This window comes from Oncorhynchus clarkii, chromosome 27, assembly GCF_045791955.1.
Source record: "Oncorhynchus clarkii lewisi isolate Uvic-CL-2024 chromosome 27, UVic_Ocla_1.0, whole genome shotgun sequence".
Lineage (NCBI taxonomy): Eukaryota > Metazoa > Chordata > Actinopteri > Salmoniformes > Salmonidae > Oncorhynchus > Oncorhynchus clarkii.
Genome location: NC_092173.1, coordinates 16,338,387 through 16,362,576, shown reverse-complemented (window position 1 = coordinate 16,362,576; position 24,190 = coordinate 16,338,387). Strand labels below are relative to the sequence as shown.

Sequence of the window (24,190 nt, the reverse complement as noted above, 5' to 3'; positions counted from 1 at the left end):
ACAACACCAATAATAATAACAACAGCACCAACAATAATAACAACAGCACCAACAATAATAATCACAACACCAACAATAATAATAACAACAACAGCAACAATAATAATAACAACAACAGCAACAACAATAATAATAACAACAGCAACAATAATAACAACAACATTAAGAAATTAACTAGCAGAAGAGGATTGTATCATTAACAGAGTGTGAGTGTGTGTGTGAATGTGTGTGTATGTGTGCGTGTATGTGCGCGCGTGTTTGTGCCCACGTATGTGTTACCGTAGGGCCTTCTGTAGTCGTGTCATACAGTCCTGAGCCAGAGGGTGGTGTTTCCTGGACTGAAGGAAACGCTGGACATGAGGCAGCAGCATGTTGCTAGGAGGGAACAGCCCTGTACATAGCCACAGCAACTCCCAGCCCTTCTCCTCACTGTACCTACACACACACACGGTTACAACACAATGTAACAGAGGTATCTGAGAGAAGTTTAGGATGTGTGTGTGTGTGTGTGTGTGTGTGTGTGTGTGTGTGTGTGTGTGTGTGTGTGTGTGTGTGTGTGTGTGTGTGTGTGTGTGTGTGTGTGCGTGTGTTCTTACTTGACGTGGTTGTCTGTGAGTTGTTTGAGGATCTGACAGAAAATCTCATCTTTTAGAGGTTCGGCCTTCAGAGCTCCTTCAAAGATCTGGTCCGTCAGCTCGTTAACAGAACGTGTTCGCTTAGACGGGTAGTCCCCCATATACTTCATCATAGGTGGCATAGTCAAGGAGTTTACATATTACACAAACGACACAGGTGGGATCTAAACCCCCGTCTCCTGGGAAACCAACGTTTTAACCATTAGGCCAGAAGGAAATTCCATATCTGGCCGAGGAGGATTTTAAGTTGCAGGCAGGTTTACCTCATCACAAGATCATGAATCTGAAACAAACACAAGCAGAAGCACACGCACACTACAGACGGTTTGTGTTAGCCAGTAAAGGATATCTATGAAGACCATACAGGCATCCTGTGACAGGTCTTCATGGCTGAGGACCTTCTTCAGTAGGGGCTGTTTGATAGGCTCTCTGGTGCAGCTCCACATTGAGGCCTTCCCTCTGTTCTTAGTGATCATCACCCTGCTCAGAGTGTGTTTGGGAGGAGGTCTGGAGAGAGAGGGAGAGAGAGAGAGGGAGAGAGAGAAGGGGGAGGAGAAAGAAGGGGGAGAGGTGTAGTGACAGGTATTGATTAGGTAACATTTTCTTTAGACAAAAAACCCACACGGTTACAAATACTGCAACTTGTATTGTGTGTGTCTACCTGAAGTGGTCATAGCTGAACTCTTCCAGTGTGTAAGGTTTAACCCTCTCCTCTCCAGTCTCCGGCAAAACCAGCTGAGATGAACGCACCGTCTCCTGTCTCTGGTCTGGTGTCATGGTAATCAATGCCTAGGGAGGGAGGGAGGGAGAGGGAGAGGGAGAGAGCGAGAGCGAGAGCGAGAGCGAGAGCGAGAGCGAGAGCGAGAGAGAGAGAGAGAGAGAGAGAGAGAGAGAGAGAGAGAGAGAGAGAGATAAAGAAGGGGGGGTGATTAAGAATCACGCAGATAGAGCCATTACAGTGTAGGCTGTGTGTGTGTGTGTGTGTGTGTGTGTGTGTGTGTGTGTGTGTGTGTGTGTGTGTGTGTGTGTGTGTGTGTGTGTGTGTGTGTGTGTGTGTGTGTGTGTGTGTCTGTGTCTGTGTGTGTGTGTGTGTGTGTGTGTGTGTCTCACCACTACGTCAGCCTGAGGTCTGGTAACAGTGGGCAGGACGTAGACGGCATCAGCAGGGAAATCTCCTTTTTGATTGGTCCGTTCATTGACCCCGTGGGCCCAGCCTGAGGTCATGACCTGCTGACCTGTCTCTTGGTCCAATAGAATCAGGTCTCCCTTTTGGAACGACAGGAACGTAGACTCCTCCCCACCTAGAGGGGACAAGGTACAGTTTGTGTGGATGTGTGTGGGGGTGTGTGTGTGTGTTTGTGTGTGTACTCTACTCACCAGAGTTGGTGTTGTCCTGCAGAGCCACCACGTACTTGGACCGGTTCCTCAGGCCCTCTAGGAACGTTACCACAAGGTCTCTGATGTCCTCAGAGTTGGTCGACGTGAACGTAAACTCATCGCCCTTTATGGTCGCCAACGTAAAGCTCTGCCCCTGCAGCTTACCACCTCTATCAACACACAGAAGAAGACAACATGCTCAAAGAATTGCTCATGCACGGAGCTAACTAGCAGTCTCAGAAGAAGGGAGAGAAAGAAAGGAATACAGTCGCTTGCCATTTATTCCCTAAAAGGTCAGCTAAATGTAGGGGGTTGAGGTGTCCACCAACAAAACAGCAACACAGGGTGGCTAGCCTAAGTAAGGAGGGTGGCTATCTAATTATACAAATGAAATGTATTAATATTAATGGTTACTGGCTACATAGTAAGCTTCTTGAAGTTATGAGTTATGAGTTTAGGAGAAAAGAGGATAGAAGAAAATAAAAAGAAACAGAGTAATTGATATGTTTATGGTTGAGAGGGCAACAGTGTTAGGATGGACTCCAAATCACCTGCTGCTGGAGACTGCAGTGATCTCTGGGAAAGAGAGTTCTAGCAGCACCTGCTCCTGTTCGTCCACAAAGTACACCCCTGTCCAGTTCACCGCCACAATGACATCATTCTTAGGCAGACTTGGACCTGTATGGTGGAGTGAGGGGCGGGATCAGAGTATGGACCCGTGTCTAGGGCTGTGTCCCGATTCTCTGTCCTCATACCAAAGTGCACACTTTCAAACTCCCTGTCATGGACTCCCTACAGCGAACGAGTACACCAATCCAATGCTTGTAAATCCATGACGGGTAGGGTGCATGCACACTTTGGAAGGAGTGAGGAAATTAGGACTAAGCCTAGATCACATGTATACCTACAGTAGTTTCCAGGAACAACCTCCGCAAGAGATATGATGAGGTTCAGCACCAAACAGACTGACTGACAGGTATTAATGAAGGTAGTTGGTACAGCAGGTATGTTACAGCAGGTATGTTACAGCAGGTACGTTACAGCAGGTACAGCAGGTACGTTACAGCAGGTACGTTACAGCAGGTACGTTACAGCAGGTTTGTTACAGCAGGTTTGTTACAGCAGGTTTGTTACAGCAGGTTTGTTACAGCAGGTTTGTTACAGCAGGTACGTTACCGCAGGTACGTTACAGCAGGTACGTTACAGCAGGTACGTTGCATTAGGTACGTTACAGCAGGTACAGCAGGTACGTTACAGCAGGTAGAGTAACATACCTGAGAGCTTGAAGGCCTCATAAAAGCGTGAGAAGAGGAGCGGCCATTTGTAGCGAGCGAAGTCCACCACTTCCTCCTTCACCTTCTGGGGGTCAAACCTCTGCTGGGTGTAGATGCCCTGGTGTGGAGAGGAGAGGGGGGGACAAACAGTTAGGTTGTGTCCCAGATGGCCTCCTATTCCCTATATAGTGCACTACTTTTGACCAGGGTCCATAGTGATCATGTAAAAAAGTAGTGCTCTATGTAGGAAATATGGTGCGATTTGGGACACATCCTTAGTGACTTATAATGGGTGTATTTAAAAAACGAGTTAAAACAATCACATATTATGATCAAAATAATTGAAAGTAAAACCTGGTAGTTTACTAGATCAAACATCAAAACCTGTGACATCCAGAGTCCCTAGAAGGGAGCCTGGCAAATCGTTCCTCAGCGAGGAGCACCTTTTTATGGGCAGCCATGATGACGTGGGCCCATTTCTCCACACTCCGGGAGGAGCTGACCTCTCGGTCGGGGATGTAGGATGGGATCAGGCTCAGCAGACGCTCTGTCAGGATCTCAGAACCATAGTCCACATAATACTGCTGACTGGCTAACTCTGCTAGGTCATCCTAGAGAGAGAGAAAGGGAGGGAGAGAGAGAGAGAAGGGGGATTAGTTAGAGCTAGGATCAGAACCATAGTCAACATAGTACTGCTGACTGGCTAACTCTGCTAGGTCATCCTAGAGAGAGAGAAAGGGAGGGAGAGAGAGAGAGAAGGGGGATTAGTTAGAGCTAGGATCAGAACCATAGTCAACATAGTACTGCTGACTGGCTAGCTCTCCCAAGTCATCCTGGAGAGAGAGACAGAGGTTAGTGTCAGGATCTGAGATCCTTAGTTCACATAGTACTGCTGACTGGCTAGCTCTCCCAAGTCATCCTGGAGAGAGAGACAGAGGTTAGGGTCAGGATCTGAGATCCTTAGTTCACATAGTACTGCTGACTGGCTAGCTCTCCCAAGTCATCCTGGAGAGAGAGACAGAGGTTAGGGTCAGGATCTGAGATCCTTAGTTCACATAGTACTGCTGACTGGCTAGCTCTACCAAGTCATCCTGGAGAGAGAGACAGAGGTTAGGGTCAGGATCTGAGATCCTTAGTTCACATAGTACTGCTGACTGGCTAGCTCTGCCAAGTCATCCTGGAGAGAGAGACAGAGGTTAGGGTCAGGATCTGAGATCCTTAGTTCACATAGTACTGCTGACTGGCTAGCTCTGCCAAGTCATCCTGGAGAGAGAGACAGAGGGTAGGGTCAGGATCTGAGATCCTTAGTTCACATAGTACTGCTGACTGGCTAGCTCTACCAAGTCATCCTGGAGAGAGAGACAGAGGTTAGGGTCAGGATCTGAGATCCTTAGTTCACATAGTACTGCTGACTGGCTAGCTCTACCAAGTCATCCTGGAGAGAGAGACAGAGGTTAGGGTCAGGATCTGAGATCCTTAGTTCACATAGTACTGCTGACTGGCTAGCTCTGCCAAGTCATCCTGGAGAGAGAGACAGAGGGTAGGGTCAGGATCTGAGATCCTTAGTTCACATAGTACTGCTGACTGGCTAGCTCTACCAAGTCATCCTGGAGAGAGAGACAGAGGTTAGGGTCAGGATCTGAGATCCTTAGTTCACATAGTACTGCTGACTGGCTAGCTCTCCCAAGTCATCCTGGAGAGAGAGACAGAGGTTAGGGTCAGGATCTGAGATCCTTAGTTCACATAGTACTGCTGACTGGCTAGCTCTGCCAAGTCATCCTGGAGAGAGAGACAGAGGTTAGGGTCAGGATCTGAGATCCTTAGTTCACATAGTACTGCTGACTGGCTAGCTCTACCAAGTCATCCTGGAGAGAGAGACAGAGGTTAGGGTCAGGATCTGAGATCCTTAGTTCACATAGTACTGCTGACTGGCTAGCTCTCCCAAGTCATCCTGGAGAGAGAGACAGAGGTTAGGGTCAGGATCTGAGATCCTTAGTTCACATAGTACTGCTGACTGGCTAGCTCTCCCAAGTCATCCTGGAGAGAGAGACAGAGGTTAGGGTCAGGATCTGAGATCCTTAGTTCACATAGTACTGCTGACTGGCTAGCTCTCCCAAGTCATCCTGGAGAGAGAGACAGAGGGTAGGGTCAGGATCTGAGATCCTTAGTTCACATAGTACTGCTGACTGGCTAGCTCTCCCAAGTCATCCTGGAGAGAGAGACAGAGGGTAGGGTCAGGATCTGAGATCCTTAGTTCACATAGTACTGCTGACTGGCTAGCTCTCCCAAGTCATCCTGGAGAGAGAGACAGAGGGTAGGGTCAGGATCTGAGATCCTTAGTTCACATAGTACTGCTGACTGGCTAGCTCTCCCAAGTCATCCTGGAGAGAGAGACAGAGGTTAGGGTCAGGATCTGAGATCCTTAGTTCACATAGTACTGCTGACTGGCTAGCTCTCCCAAGGCATCCTGGAGAGAGAGACAGAGGTTAGGGTCAGGATCTGAGATCCTTAGTTCACATAGTACTGCTGACTGGCTAGCTCTCCCAAGTCATCCTGGAGAGAGAGACAGAGGGTAGGGTCAGGATCTGAGATCCTTAGTTCACATAGTACTGCTGACTGGCTAGCTCTGCCAAGTCATCCTGGAGAGAGAGACAGAGGTTAGGGTCAGGATCTGAGATCCTTAGTTCACATAGTACTGCTGACTGGCTAGCTCTGCCAAGTCATCCTGGAGAGAGAGACAGAGGGTAGGGTCAGGATCTGAGATCCTTAGTTCACATAGTACTGCTGACTGGCTAGCTCTACCAAGTCATCCTGGAAAGAGAGACAGAGGGTAGGGTCAGGATCTGAGATCCTTAGTTCACATAGTACTGCTGACTGGCTAGCTCTCCCAAGTCATCCTGGAGAGAGAGACAGAGGTTAGGGTCAGGATCTGAGATCCTTAGTTCACATAGTACTGCTGACTGGCTAGCTCTGCCAAGTCATCCTGGAGAGAGAGACAGAGGTTAGGGTCAGGATCTGAGATCCTTAGTTCACATAGTACTGCTGACTGGCTAGCTCTACCAAGTCATCCTGGAGAGAGAGACAGAGGTTAGGGTCAGGATCTGAGATCCTTAGTTCACATAGTACTGTTGACTGGCTAGCTCTACCAAGTCATCCTGGAGAGAGAGACAGAGGTTAGGGTCAGGATCTGAGATCCTTAGTTCACATAGTACTGCTGACTGGCTAGCTCTGCCAAGTCATCCTGGAGAGAGAGACAGAGGTTAGGGTCAGGATCTGAGATCCTTAGTTCACATAGTACTGCTGACTGGCTAGCTCTACCAAGTCATCCTGGAGAGAGAGACAGAGGGTAGGGTCAGGATCTGAGATCCTTAGTTCACATAGTACTGCTGACTGGCTAGCTCTACCAAGTCATCCTGGAGAGAGAGACAGAGGTTAGGGTCAGGATCTGAGATCCTTAGTTCACATAGTACTGCTGACTGGCTAGCTCTGCCAAGTCATCCTGGAGAGAGAGACAGAGGTTAGGGTCAGGATCTGAGATCCTTAGTTCACATAGTACTGCTGACTGGCTAGCTCTACCAAGTCATTGTATAGACGAAAAGAGAGAGACAGATGTTTTCCTTGTTTATTTCCTTTTTGTTTATGGTCTATTCCACTTGCTTTGGCAATGTAAACATTTGTTTCTCAGGCCAATAAAGCCCTTTGAATTAAATAGAATTGAATTGAATTGAGAGAGAGAGAGCTAGAGAGAGAGAGAGATGGTCAACGTGATTGTAAAACTCACCCTGTCACAGCGGTACTCTCCAAACTTTACCCCCCGTACAGTCTGTTGGTAGATGAGGTTGGTGGCCACAGCGTCGTCTGCAGGGTTGTGCCAGGGGGTGAATATCTCCTTCCTGTAGAACAGTCTCCAGGGGGCGTTTCTCTCCTGGGCACCCTGCTCCTTGGCATACTGCTCACACTGGGACACTGCGTCCATCACATGGTCCTTTCCACTGCCTAGGGAGGACACCTGGTGGTACACACACACTGCTCACACTGGAATACTGCACATGCATGATGTGTATGCGCGTGCATGCCTGCCTGTGTACCTGTGTGTGTGTTTGTGTGCGTGCATCCTTGTGTGTGTGTGTGTGTGTGTATGTGTGGCTGTGTATTACCTTGTCAAACAGGGCGATATAGAGAGAGAATCCAAAGCGGTCTCTGAGGCTGATCTTGTCTGCCAGGGCGTTACACAGCTCCATGGCCGTAGTAGCTGAGTCTGTCAACAACGTCTTAGTGGTCCCATCCATAAAGGTTACTGGCAACATGATGGGCTTCTTAGACTTAGTGGCCTGGGAGAGAAGAAAGAGAATGGAGAGGGAGAGAGAGAGAGGGAGGGTGGAGGAGGGGAGAGGGGGTGGGGGAGAGAGGGGGGAGAGGGAGGACAGATGGAGGGACGAGAAGAAGAGATGTGGAGAGAGGAGAGGAGAATGAGAGGTAAGGGATATTTATTTGTGTGTGTGTATGTGTTTGTATGTTTGTTTGTTTGTTTGTTTGTGCGAGCGTGTGTGCGTGTGTGCACCTGTAGCTCCAGCCAGGACGGGGGTTGTGTTCTGGTGCCGTTAACAAACGTGCGTCTGAGTCTCTCCTCGCAGTACGGGGCGTAGCCAGGAGGACCACCATGGATGTAGTTACGCAGGTACTGGAGGAGACAGGATGTAATGCAGTTATAGAGGAAGGGATGTAATTATAGAGAAAGTATAGAGTTTAACAATGGCTACATCCCAAATGGCTCTGTGGACCCTGGTCAAAAGTACTATATAAAGGGAATAGGGTGTCATTTGGGACGCAAGCAGAGAGTCTATAGTAGTATGTGTATTCTGACTGACCTTGACAAACTTCTCAGAGGGAGCGAAGCAGCCGACACACAGAGAGATGAGGATCCAACCGCGGGCGTGACTGCTCTTAGAAGGATTCTGGTTCAACTGCTTACAGATCTGGCAGTAGATCTCATCCCTACAGAGTACACACACTGGACAGGTCAGAGTGTGTGTGTGTGTGTGTGGGTGTGTGTGGGTGTGTGTGTGTGTGTGTGTAAGCATGTGTGTGTAAGCATGTGTGTGGGTGTGGGTGTGTGTGTGTGTGTGTGTAAGCATGTGTGTGTGTGTGTGTGTGTGTGTGTGTGTGTGTGTGTGTGTGTGAGCATGTGTGTGTAAGCATGTGTGTGTGTGTGTGTGTGTGTGTGTGTGTGTGTGTGTGTGTGTGTGTGTGTGTGTGTGTGTGTGTGTGTGTGTGTGTGTGTGTAAGCATGTGTGTGTGTGTGTGTGTGTGTGTGTGTGTGTGTGTGTGTGTGTGTGTGTGTGTGTGTGTAAGCATGTGTGTGTAAGCGTGTGTGTGTGTGTGTGTGTGTGTGTGTGTGTGTGTGTGTGTGTGTGTGTGTGTGTGTGTGTGTGTGTGTAAGCATGTGTGTGGGTGTGGGTGTGTGTGTAAGCATGTGTGTGTGTGTGTGTGTGTGTGTGTGTGTGTGTGTGTGTCTGTGTGTAAGCATGTGTGTGTAAGCATGTGTGTGTGTGTGTGTGTGTGTGTGTGTGTGTGTGTGTGTGTGTGTGTGTGTGTGTGTGTGTGTGTGTGTGTAAGCATGTGTGTGTAAGCATGTGTGTGGGTGTGTGTGTGTGTGTGTAAGCATGTGTGTGTAAGCATGTGTGTGGGTGTGCTCGTATGTGTGTGGATCTACCTCAGGGCAGGTCGTAGTATTCCGTTGCCGATGATGAAGTGGAGTTTCTCCAGGTTAGAGGTGGGCCGGTCCTCTAACATGCTGTTGCCATGGAGACTAATCTCTCCGTCGTTCAGGCGCTTGGTCACCTAACAGAAAACTCATCATCAACACTAGACATTCTATCAGATCTACATACTGTCTGTGTCCCAAATGGCACCCTATCCCTATATAGTGCACTACTATTTATCATGGAGCATAGGGCTCTGGTCAAAAGTAATTTACTAAATAGGGCCATTTCACCACTTCTAGGATGCTTTCAACTCCAACACCTCCTCCACAGTGATACTCCTCTCCTCTTCCTCTCTCTTACCTCCTCAGTAATCTTGGACTTCTTCTTCAGTGTGAGGGACACTAGTTTGTGTCGGACACTGTTCTTCTTGTTGCTGTCTGAATGGGGGGTCTATAGGAGAGGGGTTACAGCAGGACACAGTTTATGAATCAGGTAGGAAACGTCTTCTAGGAAGCACTACTGTGTTGTACTACCCAGAGCAACACTGGGTATCAGACCATGACGGTTTAACTAAGGTAGAATCTAACCGAATGAGATTATAGCTAAGTGTTATTATCGATTACTCCCACCTCTTCCCTCCTCCCTCATTTTACATTTTAGTCATTTAGCAGAAGCTCTTAATCAGTTCTTATTCATTCATCTTAAGACAGCTAGGTGAGACAATGACATATCACAGTCGTAGTAAGTACATTTGTCCTCACAGCACAGTTAAATATTTACTCTGACCTCGCCCTAACCCTGGAGGGCCTGTAGTTCTCTCTCTCCTCTCAACTCTCCCTCCCCCTACAAGGCCTGTAGTTCCCTCCCTCCCCCTCTCACATCTCCCTCCCCTGCAGAGCCTGTAGTTCTCTCTCTCCCCTCTCCTCTCAACTCTCCCTCCCCCTGTAGGGCCTGTAGTTCTCTCTCTCCCCTCCCTCCTCTCACCTCTCCCTCCCCCTGCAGAGCCTGTAGTTCTCTCTCTCCCCTCCCTCCTCTCACCTCTCCCTCCCCCTGCAGGGCCTGTAGTTCTCTCTCTCCCCTCTCCTCTCAACTCTCCCTTTCCCTACAGGGCCTGTAGTTCTCTCTCTCCCCTCTCCTCTCAACTCTCCCTTTCCCTACAGGGCCTGTAGTTCTCTCTCTCCCCTCTCCTCTCAACTCTCCCTTTCCCTACAGGGCCTGTAGTTCTCTCTCTCCCCTCTCCTCTCAACTCTCCCTCCCCCTGCAGAGCCTGTAGTTCTCTCTCTCCCCTCTCCCCTCCCTCCTCTCACCTCTCCCTTTCCCTACAGGGCCTGTAGTTCTCTCTCTCCCCTCCCTCCTCTCACCTCTCCCTCCCCCTGCAGGGCCTGTAGTTCTCTCTCCCCTCCCTCCCTCTCACCTCTCACCTCTCCCTCCCCCTGCAGGGCCTGTAGTTCTCTCTCTCCCCTCCCTCCTCTCACCTCCCCCTCCCACTGCAGAGCCTGTAGTTCTCTCTCTCCCCTCCCTCCTCTCACCTCTCCCTCCCCCTGCAGGGCCTGTAGTTCTCTCTCTCCCCTGCCTCCTCTGACCTCTCCCTGCCCCTGCAGGGCCTGTAGTTCTCTCTCTCCCCTCCCTCCTCTCACCTCTCCCTCCCCCTGCAGGGCCTGTAGTTCTCTCTCTCCTCTCAACTCTCCCTCCCCCTACAAGGCCTGTAGTTCCCTCCCTCCCCCTCTCACATCTCCCTCCCCTGCAGAGCCTGTAGTTCTCTCTCTCCCCTCTCCTCTCAACTCTCCCTCCCCCTGCAGGGCCTGTAGTTCTCTCTCTCCCCTCCCTCCTCTTACCTCTCCCTCCCCCTGCAGGGCCTGTAGTTCTCTCTCTCCCCTCCCTCCTCTCACCTCTCCCTCCCTCTGCAGGGCCTGTAGTTCTCTCTCTCCCCTCTCCTCTCAACTCTCCCTTTCCCTACAGGGCCTGTAGTTCTCTCTCTCCCCTCTCCTCTCAACTCTCCCTTTCCCTACAGGGCCTGTAGTTCTCTCTCTCCCCTCTCCTCTCAACTCTCCCTTTCCCTACAGGGCCTGTAGTTCTCTCTCTCCCCTCTCCTCTCAACTCTCCCTCCCCCTGCAGAGCCTGTAGTTCTCTCTCTCCCCTCTCCCCTCCCTCCTCTCACCTCTCCCTTTCCCTACAGGGCCGGTAGTTCTCTCTCTCCCCTCCCTCCTCTCACCTCTCCCTCCCCCTGCAGGGCCTGTAGTTCTCTCTCCCCTCCCTCCCTCTCACCTCTCACCTCCCCCTCCCCCTGCAGAGCCTGTAGTTCTCTCTCTCCCCTCCCTCCTCTCACCTCTCCCTCCCCCTGCAGGGCCTGTAGTTCTCTCTCTCCCCTCCCTCCTCTCACCTCTCCCTCCCCCTGCAGGGCCTGTAGTTCTCTCTCTCCCCTCCCTCCTCTCACCTCTCCCTCCCCCTGCAGGGCCTGTAGTTCTCTCTCCCCTCCCTCCTCTCACCTCTGCCTCCCCCTGCAGGGCCTGTAGTTCTCTCTCCCCTCCCTCCCTCTCACCTCTCACCTCTCCCTCCCCCTGCAGGGCCTGTAGTTCTCTCTCTCCCCTCCCTCCTCTCACCTCTCCCTCCCCCTGCAGAGCCTGTAGTTCTCTCTCTCCCCTCCCTCCTCTCACCTCTCCCTCCCCCTGCAGAGCCTGTAGTTCTCTCTCTCCCCTCCCTCCTCTCACCTCTCCCTCCCCCTGCAGGGCCTGTAGTTCTCTCTCTCCCCTCCCTCCTCTCACCTCTCCCTCCCCCTGCAGGGCCTGTAGTTCTCTCTCTCCCCTCCCTCCTCTCACCTCTCCCTCCCCCTGCAGGGCCTGTAGTTCTCTCTCTCCCCTCTCCTCTCAACTCTCCCTTTCCCTACAGGGCCTGTAGTTCTCTCTCTCCCCTCTCCTCTCAACTCTCCCTCCCCCTGCAGAGCCTGTAGTTCTCTCTCTCCCCTCTCCCCTCCCTCCTCTCACCTCTCCCTCCCCCTGCAGGGCCTGTAGTTCTCTCTCTCCCCTCTCCTCTCAACTCTCCCTTTCCCTACAGGGCCTGTAGTTCTCTCTCTCCCCTCTCCTCTCAACTCTCCCTCCCCCTGCAGAGCCTGTAGTTCTCTCTCTCCCCTCTCCCCTCCCTCCCTCTCACCTCTCACCTCTCCCTCCCCCTGCAGGGCCTGTAGTTCTCTCTCTCCCCTCCCTCCTCTCACCTCCCCCTCCCACTGCAGAGCCTGTAGTTCTCTCTCTCCCCTCCCTCCTCTCACCTCTCCCTCCCCCAGCAGGGCCTGTAGTTCTCTCTCTCCCCTCCCTCCTCTCACCTCTCCCTCCCCCTGCAGGGCCTGTAGTTCTCTCTCTCCCCTCCCTCCTCTCACCTCTCCCTCCCCCTGCAGGGCCTGTAGTTCTCTCTCTCCTCTCAACTCTCCCTCCCCCTACAAGGCCTGTAGTTCCCTCCCTCCCCCTCTCACATCTCCCTCCCCTGCAGAGCCTGTAGTTCTCTCTCTCCCCTCCCTCCTCTCACCTCTCCCTCCCCCTGCAGGGCCTGTAGTTCTCTCTCTCCCCTCCCTCCTCTCACCTCTCCCTCCCCCTGCAGGGCCTGTAGTTCTCTCTCTCCCCTCTCCTCTCAACACTCCCTTTCCCTACAGGGCCTGTAGTTCTCTCTCTCCCCTCTCCTCTCAACTCTCCCTTTCCCTACAGGGCCTGTAGTTCTCTCTCTCCCCTCTCCTCTCAACTCTCCCTTTCCCTACAGGGCCTGTAGTTCTCTCTCTCCCCTCTCCTCTCAACTCTCCCTCCCCCTGCAGAGCCTGTAGTTCTCTCTCTCCCCTCTCCCCTCCCTCCTCTCACCTCTCCCTTTCCCTACAGGGCCTGTAGTTCTCTCTCTCCCCTCCCTCCTCTCACCTCTCCCTCCCACTGCAGGGCCTGTAGTTCTCTCTCCCCTCCCCCCTCTCACCTCTCACCTCCCCCTCCCCCTGCAGAGCCTGTAGTTCTCTCTCTCCCCTCCCTCCTCTCACCTCTCCCTCCCCCTGCAGGGCCTGTAGTTCTCTCCCTCCCCTCCCTCCTCTCACCTCTCCCTCCCCCTGCAGGGCCTGTAGTTCTCTCTCTCCCCTCCCTCCTCTCACCTCCCCCCCCCCCCTGCAGGGCCTGTAGTTCTCTCTCCCCTCCCTCCCTCTCACCTCTCCCTCCCCCTGCAGGGCCTGTAGTTCTCTCTCCCCTCCCTCCCTCTCACCTCTCACCTCTCCCTCCCCCTGCAGGGCCTGTAGTTCTCTCTCTCCCCTCCCTCCTCTCACCTCTCCCTCCCCCTGCAGAGCCTGTAGTTCTCTCTCTCCCCTCCCTCCTCTCACCTCTCCCTCCCCCTGCAGAGCCTGTAGTTCTCTCTCTCCCCTCCCTCCTCTCACCTCTCCCTCCCCCTGCAGGGCCTGTAGTTCTCTCTCTCCCCTCCCTCCTCTCACCTCTCCCTCCCCCTGCAGGGCCTGTAGTTCTCTCTCTCCCCTCCCTCCTCTCACCTCTCCCTCCCCCTGCAAGGCCTGTAGTTCTCTCTCTCCCCTCTCCTCTCAACTCTCCCTTTCCCTACAGGGCCTGTAGTTCTCTCTCTCCCCTCTCCTCTCAACTCTCCCTTTCCCTACAGGGCCTGTAGTTCTCTCTCTCCCCTCTCCTCTCAACTCTCCCTTTCCCTACAGGGCCTGTAGTTCTCTCTCTCCCCTCTCCTCTCAACTCTCCCTCCCCCTGCAGAGCCTGTAGTTCTCTCTCTCCCCTCTCCCCTCCCTCCTCTCACCTCTCCCTTTCCCTACAGGGCCTGTAGTTCTCTCTCTCCCCTCCCTCCTCTCACCTCTCCCTCCCCCTGCAGGGCCTGTAGTTCTCTCTCCCCTCCCACCCTCTCACCTCTCACCTCTCCCTCCCCCTGCAGGGCCTGTAGTTCTCTCTCTCCCTTCCCTCCTCTCACCTCCCCCTCCCCCTGCAGATCCTGTAGTTCACTCTCTCCCCTCCCTCCTCTCACCTCTCCCTCCCCCTGCAGGGCCTGTAGTTCTCTCTCTCCCCTCCCTCCTCTCACCTCTCCCTCCCCCTGCAGGGCCTGTAGTTCTCTCTCTCCCCTCCCTCCTCTCACCTCTCCCTCCCCCTGCAGGGCCTGTAGTTCTCTCTCCCCTCCCTCCCTCTCACCTCTCCCTCCCCCTGCAGGGCCTGTAGTTCTCTCTCCCCTCCCTCCCTCTCACCTCTCACCTCTCCCTCCCGCTGCGGGGCCTGTAGTTCTCTCTCTCCCCTCCCTCCTCTCACCTCTCCCTCCCCCTGCAGAGCCTGTAGTTCTCTCTCTCCCCTCCCTCCTCTCACCTCTCCCTCCCCCTGCAGAGCCTGTAGTTCTCTCTCTCCCCTCCCTCCTCTCACCTCTCCCTCCCCCTGCAGGGCCTGTAGTTCTCTCTCTCCCCTCCCTCCTCTCACCTCTCCCTCCCCCTGCAGGGCCTGTAGTTTTCTCTCTCCCCTCCCTCCTCTCACCTCTCCCTCCCCCTGCAGGGCCTGTAGTTCTCTCTCCCCTCCCTCCCTCTCACCTCTCCCTCCCCCTGCAGGGCCTGTAGTTCTCTCTCCCCTCCCTCCCTCTCACCTCTCACCTCTCCCTCCCCCTGCAGGGCCTGTAGTTCTCTCTCTCCCCTCCCTCCTCTCACCTCTCCCTCCCCCTGCAGAGCCTGTAGTTCTCTCTCTCCCCTCCCTCCTCTCACCTCTCCCTCCCCCTGCAGGGCCTGTAGTTCACTCTCTCCCCTCCCTCCTCTCACCTCTCCCTCCCCCTGCAGGGCCTGTAGTTCTCTCTCTCCCCTCCCTCCTCTCACCTCTCCCTCCCCCTGCAGGGCCTGTAGTTCTCTCTTGTAGGTTTTCTTGCCCAGCGTCTCGTAGATCTTGGTCATCACAGGGATCTTCTCCGAGCCGTCAGTGATGGCCGTGTGGTACTTGGGCTCTGGGAGATCTCCCATGAACCTCAGCACCGTGATCCATACCGCTAACGCTGCCTGGGGGAAGAGCAACCAACAGTGTTAGGGTTGCAGCCATTCCGGTACTTTAACCAAATTTCCCTGGTTTTCTATCAATCGTGGTTGGAAGATTCCCGATTTCCTACTTATTCCCTCCTGATTCCAGGAATCTTCCAATATGGATTTCTGGACAACTGGAGAAAGTAGGGAAAAGTTACTGTAATTTTTGCAACCCTAAACAGTGTCCATGCTGTGATTAGAAAGTACAGTTGGGTAGAAGGAGGCTGCCTGAAACAACAGTCTGACAAACACCCATGGTCTACTGGGGTTAGAGGTCAGGGGTTAGGTGTCAGAGTTGAGAGGTCATGTGACCAACCAGCTGGTCGCCCTCGTCTTCATGGAACAGCAGCGGTTGTTTAAGTGGCCGTCGGACGTAGGTGTGTGTTGTGGTGCCCTGGAAATAGGTGGCAGCGAACTTGGCGAATTTATACTCCGACAGGTCATCCTCCTCATCCTCAGGGAGAGGAAGAACATCATCTAAATCCTCCTCCTCAAGCTCCTTCTGGGCACGTTCCAAGTCCTACACACACACACACACACACACACACACACACACACACACACACACACACACACACACACACACGCACACGCACACAAAGACACTTAGCGAACGATTGGAACGTAGCCCAGAGCAGATTAAGGTGTTAACTGTAACATTGTGTCTGTGTGTCCACTAGGTGGCGACCTTCTCACCTCGAACCCAGCTGGTGGCGCACCCTCCTGGCCAGGGAAGGAGTTTGTTGTCCCCAGGAAGCCAAACATCTTATCCACCATGTCAGAGTCGTTCACCGGCTCATGTCTGGCTTTCTCCATCTGCTCCACCATCTCCTTCTTCCTCCGCACCTCCTCCCTTTCTCTCTTCTCTCTCTCCGCATCCTCCTTCACTAGCTGGGCCAGTCGCTCCTGGTGGTTACGCTCTGCTTCAACCTGCAGAAGACTGGGTGTTAATAGGTGTGTGTGTGCAGAGGCGTCATGCCCATAGGGGCCACAGGGGCAAGTGGCCACTCAGATTTGTCCTAAAAACAATTGTTGTTTCTCTGTAATAGTACTAGCCACATAGACGCTAGCCCAGACAGGTTCCCAATCTGACAACCTCATAACTAGCTGCCATGAAACCATTTCAGGCTACCAAGTTAGAGTAGCTAGCTTGTCTAACTGGCTTAGCTGGCATGCCTGCAGGCAAGGTTGGTAGACTTCAGAAAAGCAAGCAATAACTAAATATATTGAATTAGACTCACATTTCTTTCAATATTTTACTCAGATTTTAGCACAGATGCAGAGAAGCATATTTAGTTTCTTTAAATTCAGAACCACCAGTCAGGAGGATACAGACAGCTCAAGAGGTATGCTTAGATATGCAGAAAAATTGACATATATTTTACATAGAATTAAGAATAATGATTATAACTCTAACTGCAGGGCCTAGCCCCCCTCCGGACCACCCCCAGCCATCCTCACCTATTTTGTGCCCCCTCATATTTTTGGTGTGTGTGTGTGTGTGTGTGTGTGTGTGTGTGTGTGTGTGTGTGTGTGTGTGTGTGTGTGTGTGTGTGTGTGTGTGTTCCAGACCTTGGCCTTCTTAGCGCTCATCTGGTTCCTCAGTTTCTCCTCCTCAGCCAGACGCAGCTTCTCTGCCTCCAACCTCCTCCGATACTGAGAGAGAGAGAGAGAGAGGGGGAGGAAACAGAGAGAGAGAGAGGGAGGAAACAGAGAAGAGAGAGGGAGGAAACAGAGAGAGAGAGAGAGAGAGGTAGAGAGAGAATGAGAAAGAGAGCGTGAAAGAGAGAGGAAGGGTTAGGATGTGAGAGTGAAAGGGACTGAGGCTTTCTTTCAGTCTGCACTGCGTGTGTCTGTCTCTTTCTCACCTCTCCCTTCAGTCTCTTGTAGAGGCGTCGTGCGATCATGCCCCGTGTGTGAGCCTGGATGGTGATGACGGCCCATAGGCGGTGTCTGAAGGCCCTTCGGACCAGACAGCCTCTACACCTGGCCTGCAGACCCATCACTCTCTGTCTGGCCACGTGGTACGTTACGTACAGCCGCCTGGAGCGGTACAACGCCTGGAGTCTGGCAAACCCTGCCCGCATCTAGGAGGTGGAGAGGAGGGGAGGAGAGGAGGAGAAGAGGGGGAGGAGGTGGAGGGGAGGGGAGGAGAGGAGGAGAAGAGGGGGAGGAGGTGGAGAGGCCATGGAGGAGAAATTAAAGTAAGAGATTGTCATTTGATTAATGATACAAGGAACAGTTCAGCTCATGTCAATAAGAAGTGATCAAGTTTTTAAAACTCACAGCTCCATAGTTCTTGCGACAGTGATATCCTCGCCACGTCTTCTGGATCATCATGGCTGACTTTCTCATCTTCAGGAAGTTGGACCTGTTGAGACCAAGTGATGCGATTGTTAACTCAAAGCTGGTTACAATGACTACAGTCTCAGCTGGTTTCTTTGCCAACAGTCTAAACTGGTTGCTATGCCAACAGTCTAAACGGGTTGCTGTGCCAACAGTCTAACCGGGTTGCTATGACTACGGCCTCACCTGTCCTTGAAGCCTCGTACAACCTTCTGGATGAGGATGACCTTGTCCGTGATGGCCTTGTCTCTCTCTATCTCCAACAGCATGTCATGGTGGTCCTAAACAAACACACACACGTGCAGACACACAGCCACACACAAACTAGAAGTGATCATCAGTAGATTCCAAACAGACATTCTAAAGACCCTCTGATTTATGTTCATGACATCCCTCTCTTCCTCTAATCTGTTCATTTCCTCTCCTCCTCTGAGCTGTTTGTTTCCTGTTGGGGAAGTGTGGGCGCTGCCCTTGCTGCCCTGGCTTCACCTCACAGATTTTACTTCCTGTTTTACTTCCTGTCTGACCAGCTGGTCGCTCTGATAACTACCTCAGCTATGACGACCATCACCATGATAATCAGCCCACCACTGACCCCACCCCTAGTGCTGTCCTCGTGAACAGAGGCACAATTGCGGTTGAGTTCCACTGCACAGTGAATTTCTTCCCTCTTACTAAGACAAGGTATTGTAGACAACTTGCATATTTCAGATAAAACCTCTATCAAAAATGCAGAACTTCTGCCAAATGTCACCCTTTTCCCTATATAGTGCACTACTTTTCTCCATTTAAGTGTTTTCATAAAAAAATTGTAATTTAGCAGACGCCCTTATCTAGAGCGACATACAATTAGGGTGAAGTTCCGAGCACATCGGCAGATTTTTCACCTAGTCGGCTCGGGGAGTCGAACCAGCGACCTTTCAGTTACTGTTCCAATGCTCTGAACCGCTAGGCTACCTGCTACCCACACAGAGACCAGGCACCCTAATATGATGCTATTTGGGACTCAGTCCAGGTGTTATAGTTACCTTGAGGAAGATCTTGGTCTTTCCCATCTGCCAATCATCATCTCTCCCAAGGACAACTTCTGCTATACGCTGACAAGTTCCCCTCAGGTCCTCCTACACACACACAGAGTGGACAGATAACATTAGTGAACAGGTAACCTCAGGGGACAGGTGACATCAGTGGACAGGTAACATCAGGGGACAGGTAACATCAGTGGACAGGTAACATCAGGGGACAGGTAACATCAGTGGACAGGTAACATCAGGGGACAGGTAACATCAGTAGACAGGTAACATCAGTGGACAGGTAACATCAGGGGACAGGTAACATCAGTGGACAGGTAACATCAGGGGACAGGTAACATCAGTGGACAGGTACCATCAGTGGACAGGTAACATCAGTGGGTAGGTAACATCAGTGGACAGGTAACATCAGTGGACAGGTAACATCAGGGGACAGGTAACATCAGTGGACAGGTAACATCAGGGGACAGGTAACATCAGTGGACAGGTAACATCAGGGGACAGGTAACATCAGTGGACAGGTAACATCAGGGGACAGGTAACATCAGTGGGTAGGTAACCATTGACAACAGTCACAGCCAAGGCAAGCTTTGGCGAAGACTTATTAGAAGGCTTTTAGTATTGATGAACACACAGCTCCCTTTCAAACAGCTGGCAGATATGAACTCTAACGGTCGCTTACCTGTTTGTATGCAGGTTTGACTCCTGGCATGAGGACTCTGTAGCGGTCCACAAACTCAACAAAGGTGTATCTGATTGGATAACCAGCTCTGCGGATACGAATGGTCTCCATCATGCCTGAATACCTCAGCTGACGAACACACAGCTCCCTGTCAAACAGCTGGGAGAGATGACAGACAGATATACACACAACAATTACATTTTTACACACACACACACACACACACACACACACACACGCAGACACACGCAGACACACACATACTCACCATGGGTTTCTTGTACTCATTGGGTTTAATGCAGCGTACGAAGAAGGGCTGACACACACTCAGAGTCCTCATCAGCAGTTCCAGAGAACGCTTGAACTGACTGCTCAGAGTGGGAGAGCGCTTCCTGGTCTCCGCCCCCTACAACCACACACACACACACACACAAGCACGTACGCACGCACGCACGCACGCACGCATCACACACACACACACACACACACACACACACACACACACACACACACACACACACACACACACACACACACACACACACACACACACACACACACACACACACACACACACACACCAACATAGGTTAGTAACAATGGATTCTATCCCTTTTCCTCTCTCGCTTACTCTCCTTTTTTCCATTCTCTCTTCCACTCTGTTAAGTTCCCTTTTATTCCCTCTACAGGAAACCAGACTAAATGTAGCTCATATTGTGACAGATATATTTTGACAGTGGTTAAAATGTTCTACACGTCTCATTGTAAAGGTTAGAACTGCAGTAATGCCAACAACAGTTATATCAAGCTATTGTTCTTTAAAACTCAATGTCTAAATATACTGAGTGTACAAACATTAAGGACACCTTCCTAATATTGAGTTGCACCCCCCTTTTTCCCTCAAAACAACCTGAATTAAACGGGAAAGCAACATCTTTACAGAGGTGAGAGAGAACCAGCAGGTAGACAGGAAGGGATGTCACCAAAACATTGGCACCAAGTTTAAGGCCAGAGAAATGCAACCTGGGCTCCACAGAACGAGAGACGATATGTCTGCTATACACAGCCAGCGGATGGAGGGAGGGAGGAGAGGAGGGAGGGAGGAGGGGATGGATATTATCTATCCTCTTTTCTTTCTTCAGGTTGGCCCATATTATCACCCGGAAGGTAGCCAACCAGACACTAAGGCAGACATACATACCTGTGCATGCACACACGTGTGATACACAGGCACACAGATACAAACACACACACAGACACGCAGACAGACAGACAGACAGACTGCCAGACAGACAGACAGACACACAGATACAGACAGACAGACAGACAGACAGACAGACAGACAGATACAGACAGACACGCAGATACAGACAGACAGACAGACAGACACGCAGATACAGACAGACAGACAGACAGACACGCAGATACAGACAGACAGACAGACAGACACACAGATACAGACAGACAGACAGACATGCAGATACAGACAGACAGACAGACAGACAGACAGACAGACAGACAGACATGCAGATACAGACAGACAGACAGACAGACAGACAGACAGACATGCAGATACAGACAGACAGACAGACAGACAGACAGACAGACAGACAGACAGACAGACAGACAGACAGACAGACAGACAGACAGACAGACAGATACAGACAGACAGACAGACAGACAGACAGACAGACAGACAGACAGACAGACATGCAGATACAGACAGACAGACAGACAGATACAGACAGACAGACAGACAGACAGACAGACAGACAGACAGATACAGACAGACAGACAGACAGACAGACAGACAGACAGACAGACAGACATGCAGATACAGACAGACAGACAGACAGACAGACAGACAGACATGCAGATACAGACAGACAGACAGACAGATACAGACAGATACAGACAGACAGACAGACAGACAGACAGACAGACAGAGGAAAGACAGTGTAATGTTAGCATCTTGCCACACATTAGTGAAGCGACAGAGGGAGGAGAAGTGTGCAAGCAGCATGACATGCAGAGAAAACAACCCTTGAGAAAACTACATGCCAAATGGCACCATATTCCCTATTTAGTACATTACTTATAATAGGGTGCCATTTGGGACACAGATCATAAGATAACCAGAACAGACAGCCATCTGTCTGGAACGCTTCATGATGACCACTCAGAGAAACTAGCCAACAAGTAGTGAGTGATCTGTGATGTCATCAAGGTGTAGTGAGGAGGGGTAGGTCGAGTGACTGTGTGTTTGCTAGGGCGAAGGGTTGCTTGGGTGACGGAGGTTGCATTACCATGGCAACATCGGCCTGGAAGATCTGCTTGATGAACTTGTTCCTGGAGGAGTGAACCAGCTGAATGATGTCACCGTGCAGGGTGTCTCTGTTCTTCTCCAAGAAACCTATCATTGATAAGGATATTGGTTATTAATGGTTATTGATAAGGCTATTGGTTATTGATAAGCCTATTGGTTATTAATGGTTATTGATAAGCCTATTGGTTATTGATAAGCCTATTGGTTATTGATAAGGCTATTGGTTATTGATAAGCCTATTGGTTATTGATAAGCCTATTGGTTATTCTTAAGGAAATTGGGTCTAGTGTGTCCTATGCTCTATTAGTCCTGTGAAGAACCCTTTACAGTGACTTTTCCATTGAGGGTGGTCATCACAAAACCCTGATGAAGGCTATGGACGAAAACATGTTACGGTTTTCTTCCGTCGAAGGAGAGGCGGACCAAAATGCAGCATGGTTATTTCGATACATATTTTAATAAAAGATAAACACGAACAATACAATACAATACAATAAACATGAAAACCTAAACAGCCTTATCTGGTGCAAACAAACACTGAGACAGGAACAATCACCCACGAAACACTCAAAGAATATGGCTGCCTAAATATTGTTCCAAATCAGAGACAACGATAAACGCCTCTGATTGAGAACCACTCCAGGCAGCCATAGACTTTTCTAGACAACCCCACTAACCACAATCCCAATACCTACAAAAACCCCAAGACAAAACACACCACATAATTAACCCATGTCACACCCTGTCCTGACCAAAATAATAAAGAAAACACAAAATACTAAGACCAGGGCGTGACACATGTTGGTTTTAACATTAAATAAGCATTTTATCAACTTCCACTGTCCTCCAAGAGTTGCTGAATTTGGTCATCATGTTGCATGTAATAATCAGTCAGTCAGTACGTGATAATCATGTTGTCATAATGTTGTCACTTACCTCGTGTCTCGTAGTAGACCACCCCAGCAAAGTGCTGGATGCCAAACTGGGTCTCATAAGTGTTCTTAGGAGGGATGTAGTTGGTGTTCAATTTATGTTGAGAGTTCAACTTATTCAACATAGTAGTGTCTGTACCCTGAAACAGAGAGAGAGGTGGGAGAGAGAGAGAAAGAGAGAAAGAGAGAGAGAGAGAGAGAGAGAGAGAGAGAGAAAGAGAGAGAGGGAGAGAAAGTGAGAGAGAGAGAGAAAGAGAGAGAGAGAGAGAGAGAGAGAGAGAGAGAAAGAGAGAGAGAAGGTGAGAGAGTAGGTGAGAGGGATAGAGCAGGTTTACACAAATATCTGATTACATTCATTCTCTCTGGATACAGTACATTATACTGTTCCATCTATAATTGTTACCTCTCTTCTCCCTCACTCCTCTTCCTTCTACGTTAGGAAACTACAGATGTAGGATCTTAATTTTAGCCAGTTTGCTACAGCAGAAAAACAATCCTGCAGCTACAGGAAATGTGAAATATTATGTGGATTATAATTTCATGGGTTGATACATTGTACGTAAGGGAAAATCAAGTCTGAAATTTCTAAGTGGAAATTACAAACTTCAGAAGCCTTTTTAAAACTCAAATACACTACAAATACACTACAAATTTGACATTTCCTGCAACAGGGTGGTCAAATTAAGATCATACATATGTATATGTACTATATCTATTTATAATGTAGTTACATTGGGGAACTTGCTCTCCTCATCTATGAGGCTGATGATGATCATGGGGTTGATACGATCATGTCTCTCATCCCTCTCTCCCCCACCCCCTATCCTCCTCTCATCTCCCCTCTCCTCTACCTTGGGGTTATACTGTCATCATTACCCTGGGGAACTTGCTCTCCTCGTCTATGAGGCTGATGATGTTCATGGGTTTGATAGCGATCATGTCCAGGGCGTCCTGGTTGTCTGTGAACTCGATGTGTTGCCAGTTAATGTGCTCCAGGTTGTACTCCTCCTGCTCCAGTTTGAACACATGCCTCACAAAGAACTGCTGCAGGTTCTCGTTGGCAAAGTTAATGCACAGCTGCTCAAAACTGTTAATGGGGAGACACACATACACACACATGAACGCAGGGCAGGTGTGTGTGTGTAACTATTCTTGTGGGGACCAGAAGTCCCCACAAGAACAGTAAACAAACAAAAATTTGACCAACTGGGGACCTTTTGTTGGTCCCCACAAGGTCAAAGGCTATTTCTAGGGAGTTTAGGGTTAATGTTAGAATTAGTGTTAGGGTTAGAATTAGTTTTAGGGTTAGGAGCTAGGGTTTGTTTTAGGGTTAGGAGCTAGAGTTAAGTTTAGGGATAAGGTTAGGTTTTTGGGTTAAGGTTAGGGTTACGTTTAGAGTTAGGGTTAAGGTTAGGGCTAGGGTAAGAGTACAGGTTAGGGTTAGGTTTAGAGTTAGGGTTAAGGTTAGGGCTAGGGTAAGAGTACAGGTTAGGGTTAGGTTTAGGGTTAGGGTTAAGGTTAGGGCTAGGGTAAGAGTACAGGTTAGGGTTAGGTTTAGAGTTAGGGTTAAGGTTAGGGCTAGGGTAAGAGTACAGGTTAGGGTTAGGTTTAGAGTTAGGGTTAAGGTTAGGGCTAGGGTAAGAGTACAGGTTAGGGTTAGGTTTAGAGTTAGGGTTAAGGTTAGGGCTAGGGTAAGAGTACAGGTTAGGGTTAGGTTTAGAGTTAGGGTTTAGGTTAGGGCTAGGGTAAGAGTACAGGTTAGGGTTAGGTTTAGAGTTAGGGTTAAGGTTAGGGCTAGGGTAAGAGTACAGGTTAGGGTTAGGTTTAGGGTTAGGGTTAAGGTTAGGGCTAGGGTAAGAGTACAGGTTAGGGTTA

At 50.4% G+C, this 24,190-nt stretch overlaps 1 protein-coding gene across 1 annotated transcript in view; it reads right to left on the bottom strand.

Moving 5' to 3' along the window:
* Positions 1–24,190, bottom strand: part of LOC139386405 (unconventional myosin-VIIa-like) — a 51,943-nt gene that overhangs the window by 5,747 nt on the left and 22,006 nt on the right. The window contains exons 12-39 of the mRNA XM_071131979.1: positions 23,192–23,402; positions 22,320–22,455; positions 21,364–21,470; positions 19,326–19,463; positions 19,058–19,216; positions 18,373–18,465; positions 17,531–17,625; positions 17,285–17,369; positions 16,867–17,085; positions 16,571–16,654; positions 15,695–15,928; positions 15,315–15,518; positions 14,801–14,977; positions 9,352–9,441; positions 9,000–9,127; positions 8,155–8,281; positions 7,848–7,967; positions 7,444–7,617; positions 7,068–7,295; positions 3,730–3,897; positions 3,287–3,404; positions 2,564–2,690; positions 2,013–2,182; positions 1,746–1,936; positions 1,297–1,424; positions 985–1,142; positions 597–750; positions 280–435 (exon numbers count right to left, since the gene is read on the bottom strand). Of these exons, the coding sequence (XP_070988080.1) occupies positions 280–435; positions 597–750; positions 985–1,142; positions 1,297–1,424; positions 1,746–1,936; positions 2,013–2,182; positions 2,564–2,690; positions 3,287–3,404; positions 3,730–3,897; positions 7,068–7,295; positions 7,444–7,617; positions 7,848–7,967; positions 8,155–8,281; positions 9,000–9,127; positions 9,352–9,441; positions 14,801–14,977; positions 15,315–15,518; positions 15,695–15,928; positions 16,571–16,654; positions 16,867–17,085; positions 17,285–17,369; positions 17,531–17,625; positions 18,373–18,465; positions 19,058–19,216; positions 19,326–19,463; positions 21,364–21,470; positions 22,320–22,455; positions 23,192–23,402 (4,179 nt within the window). The remainder of the gene's footprint in view (positions 1–279; positions 436–596; positions 751–984; positions 1,143–1,296; positions 1,425–1,745; positions 1,937–2,012; positions 2,183–2,563; positions 2,691–3,286; positions 3,405–3,729; positions 3,898–7,067; positions 7,296–7,443; positions 7,618–7,847; positions 7,968–8,154; positions 8,282–8,999; positions 9,128–9,351; positions 9,442–14,800; positions 14,978–15,314; positions 15,519–15,694; positions 15,929–16,570; positions 16,655–16,866; positions 17,086–17,284; positions 17,370–17,530; positions 17,626–18,372; positions 18,466–19,057; positions 19,217–19,325; positions 19,464–21,363; positions 21,471–22,319; positions 22,456–23,191; positions 23,403–24,190) is intronic.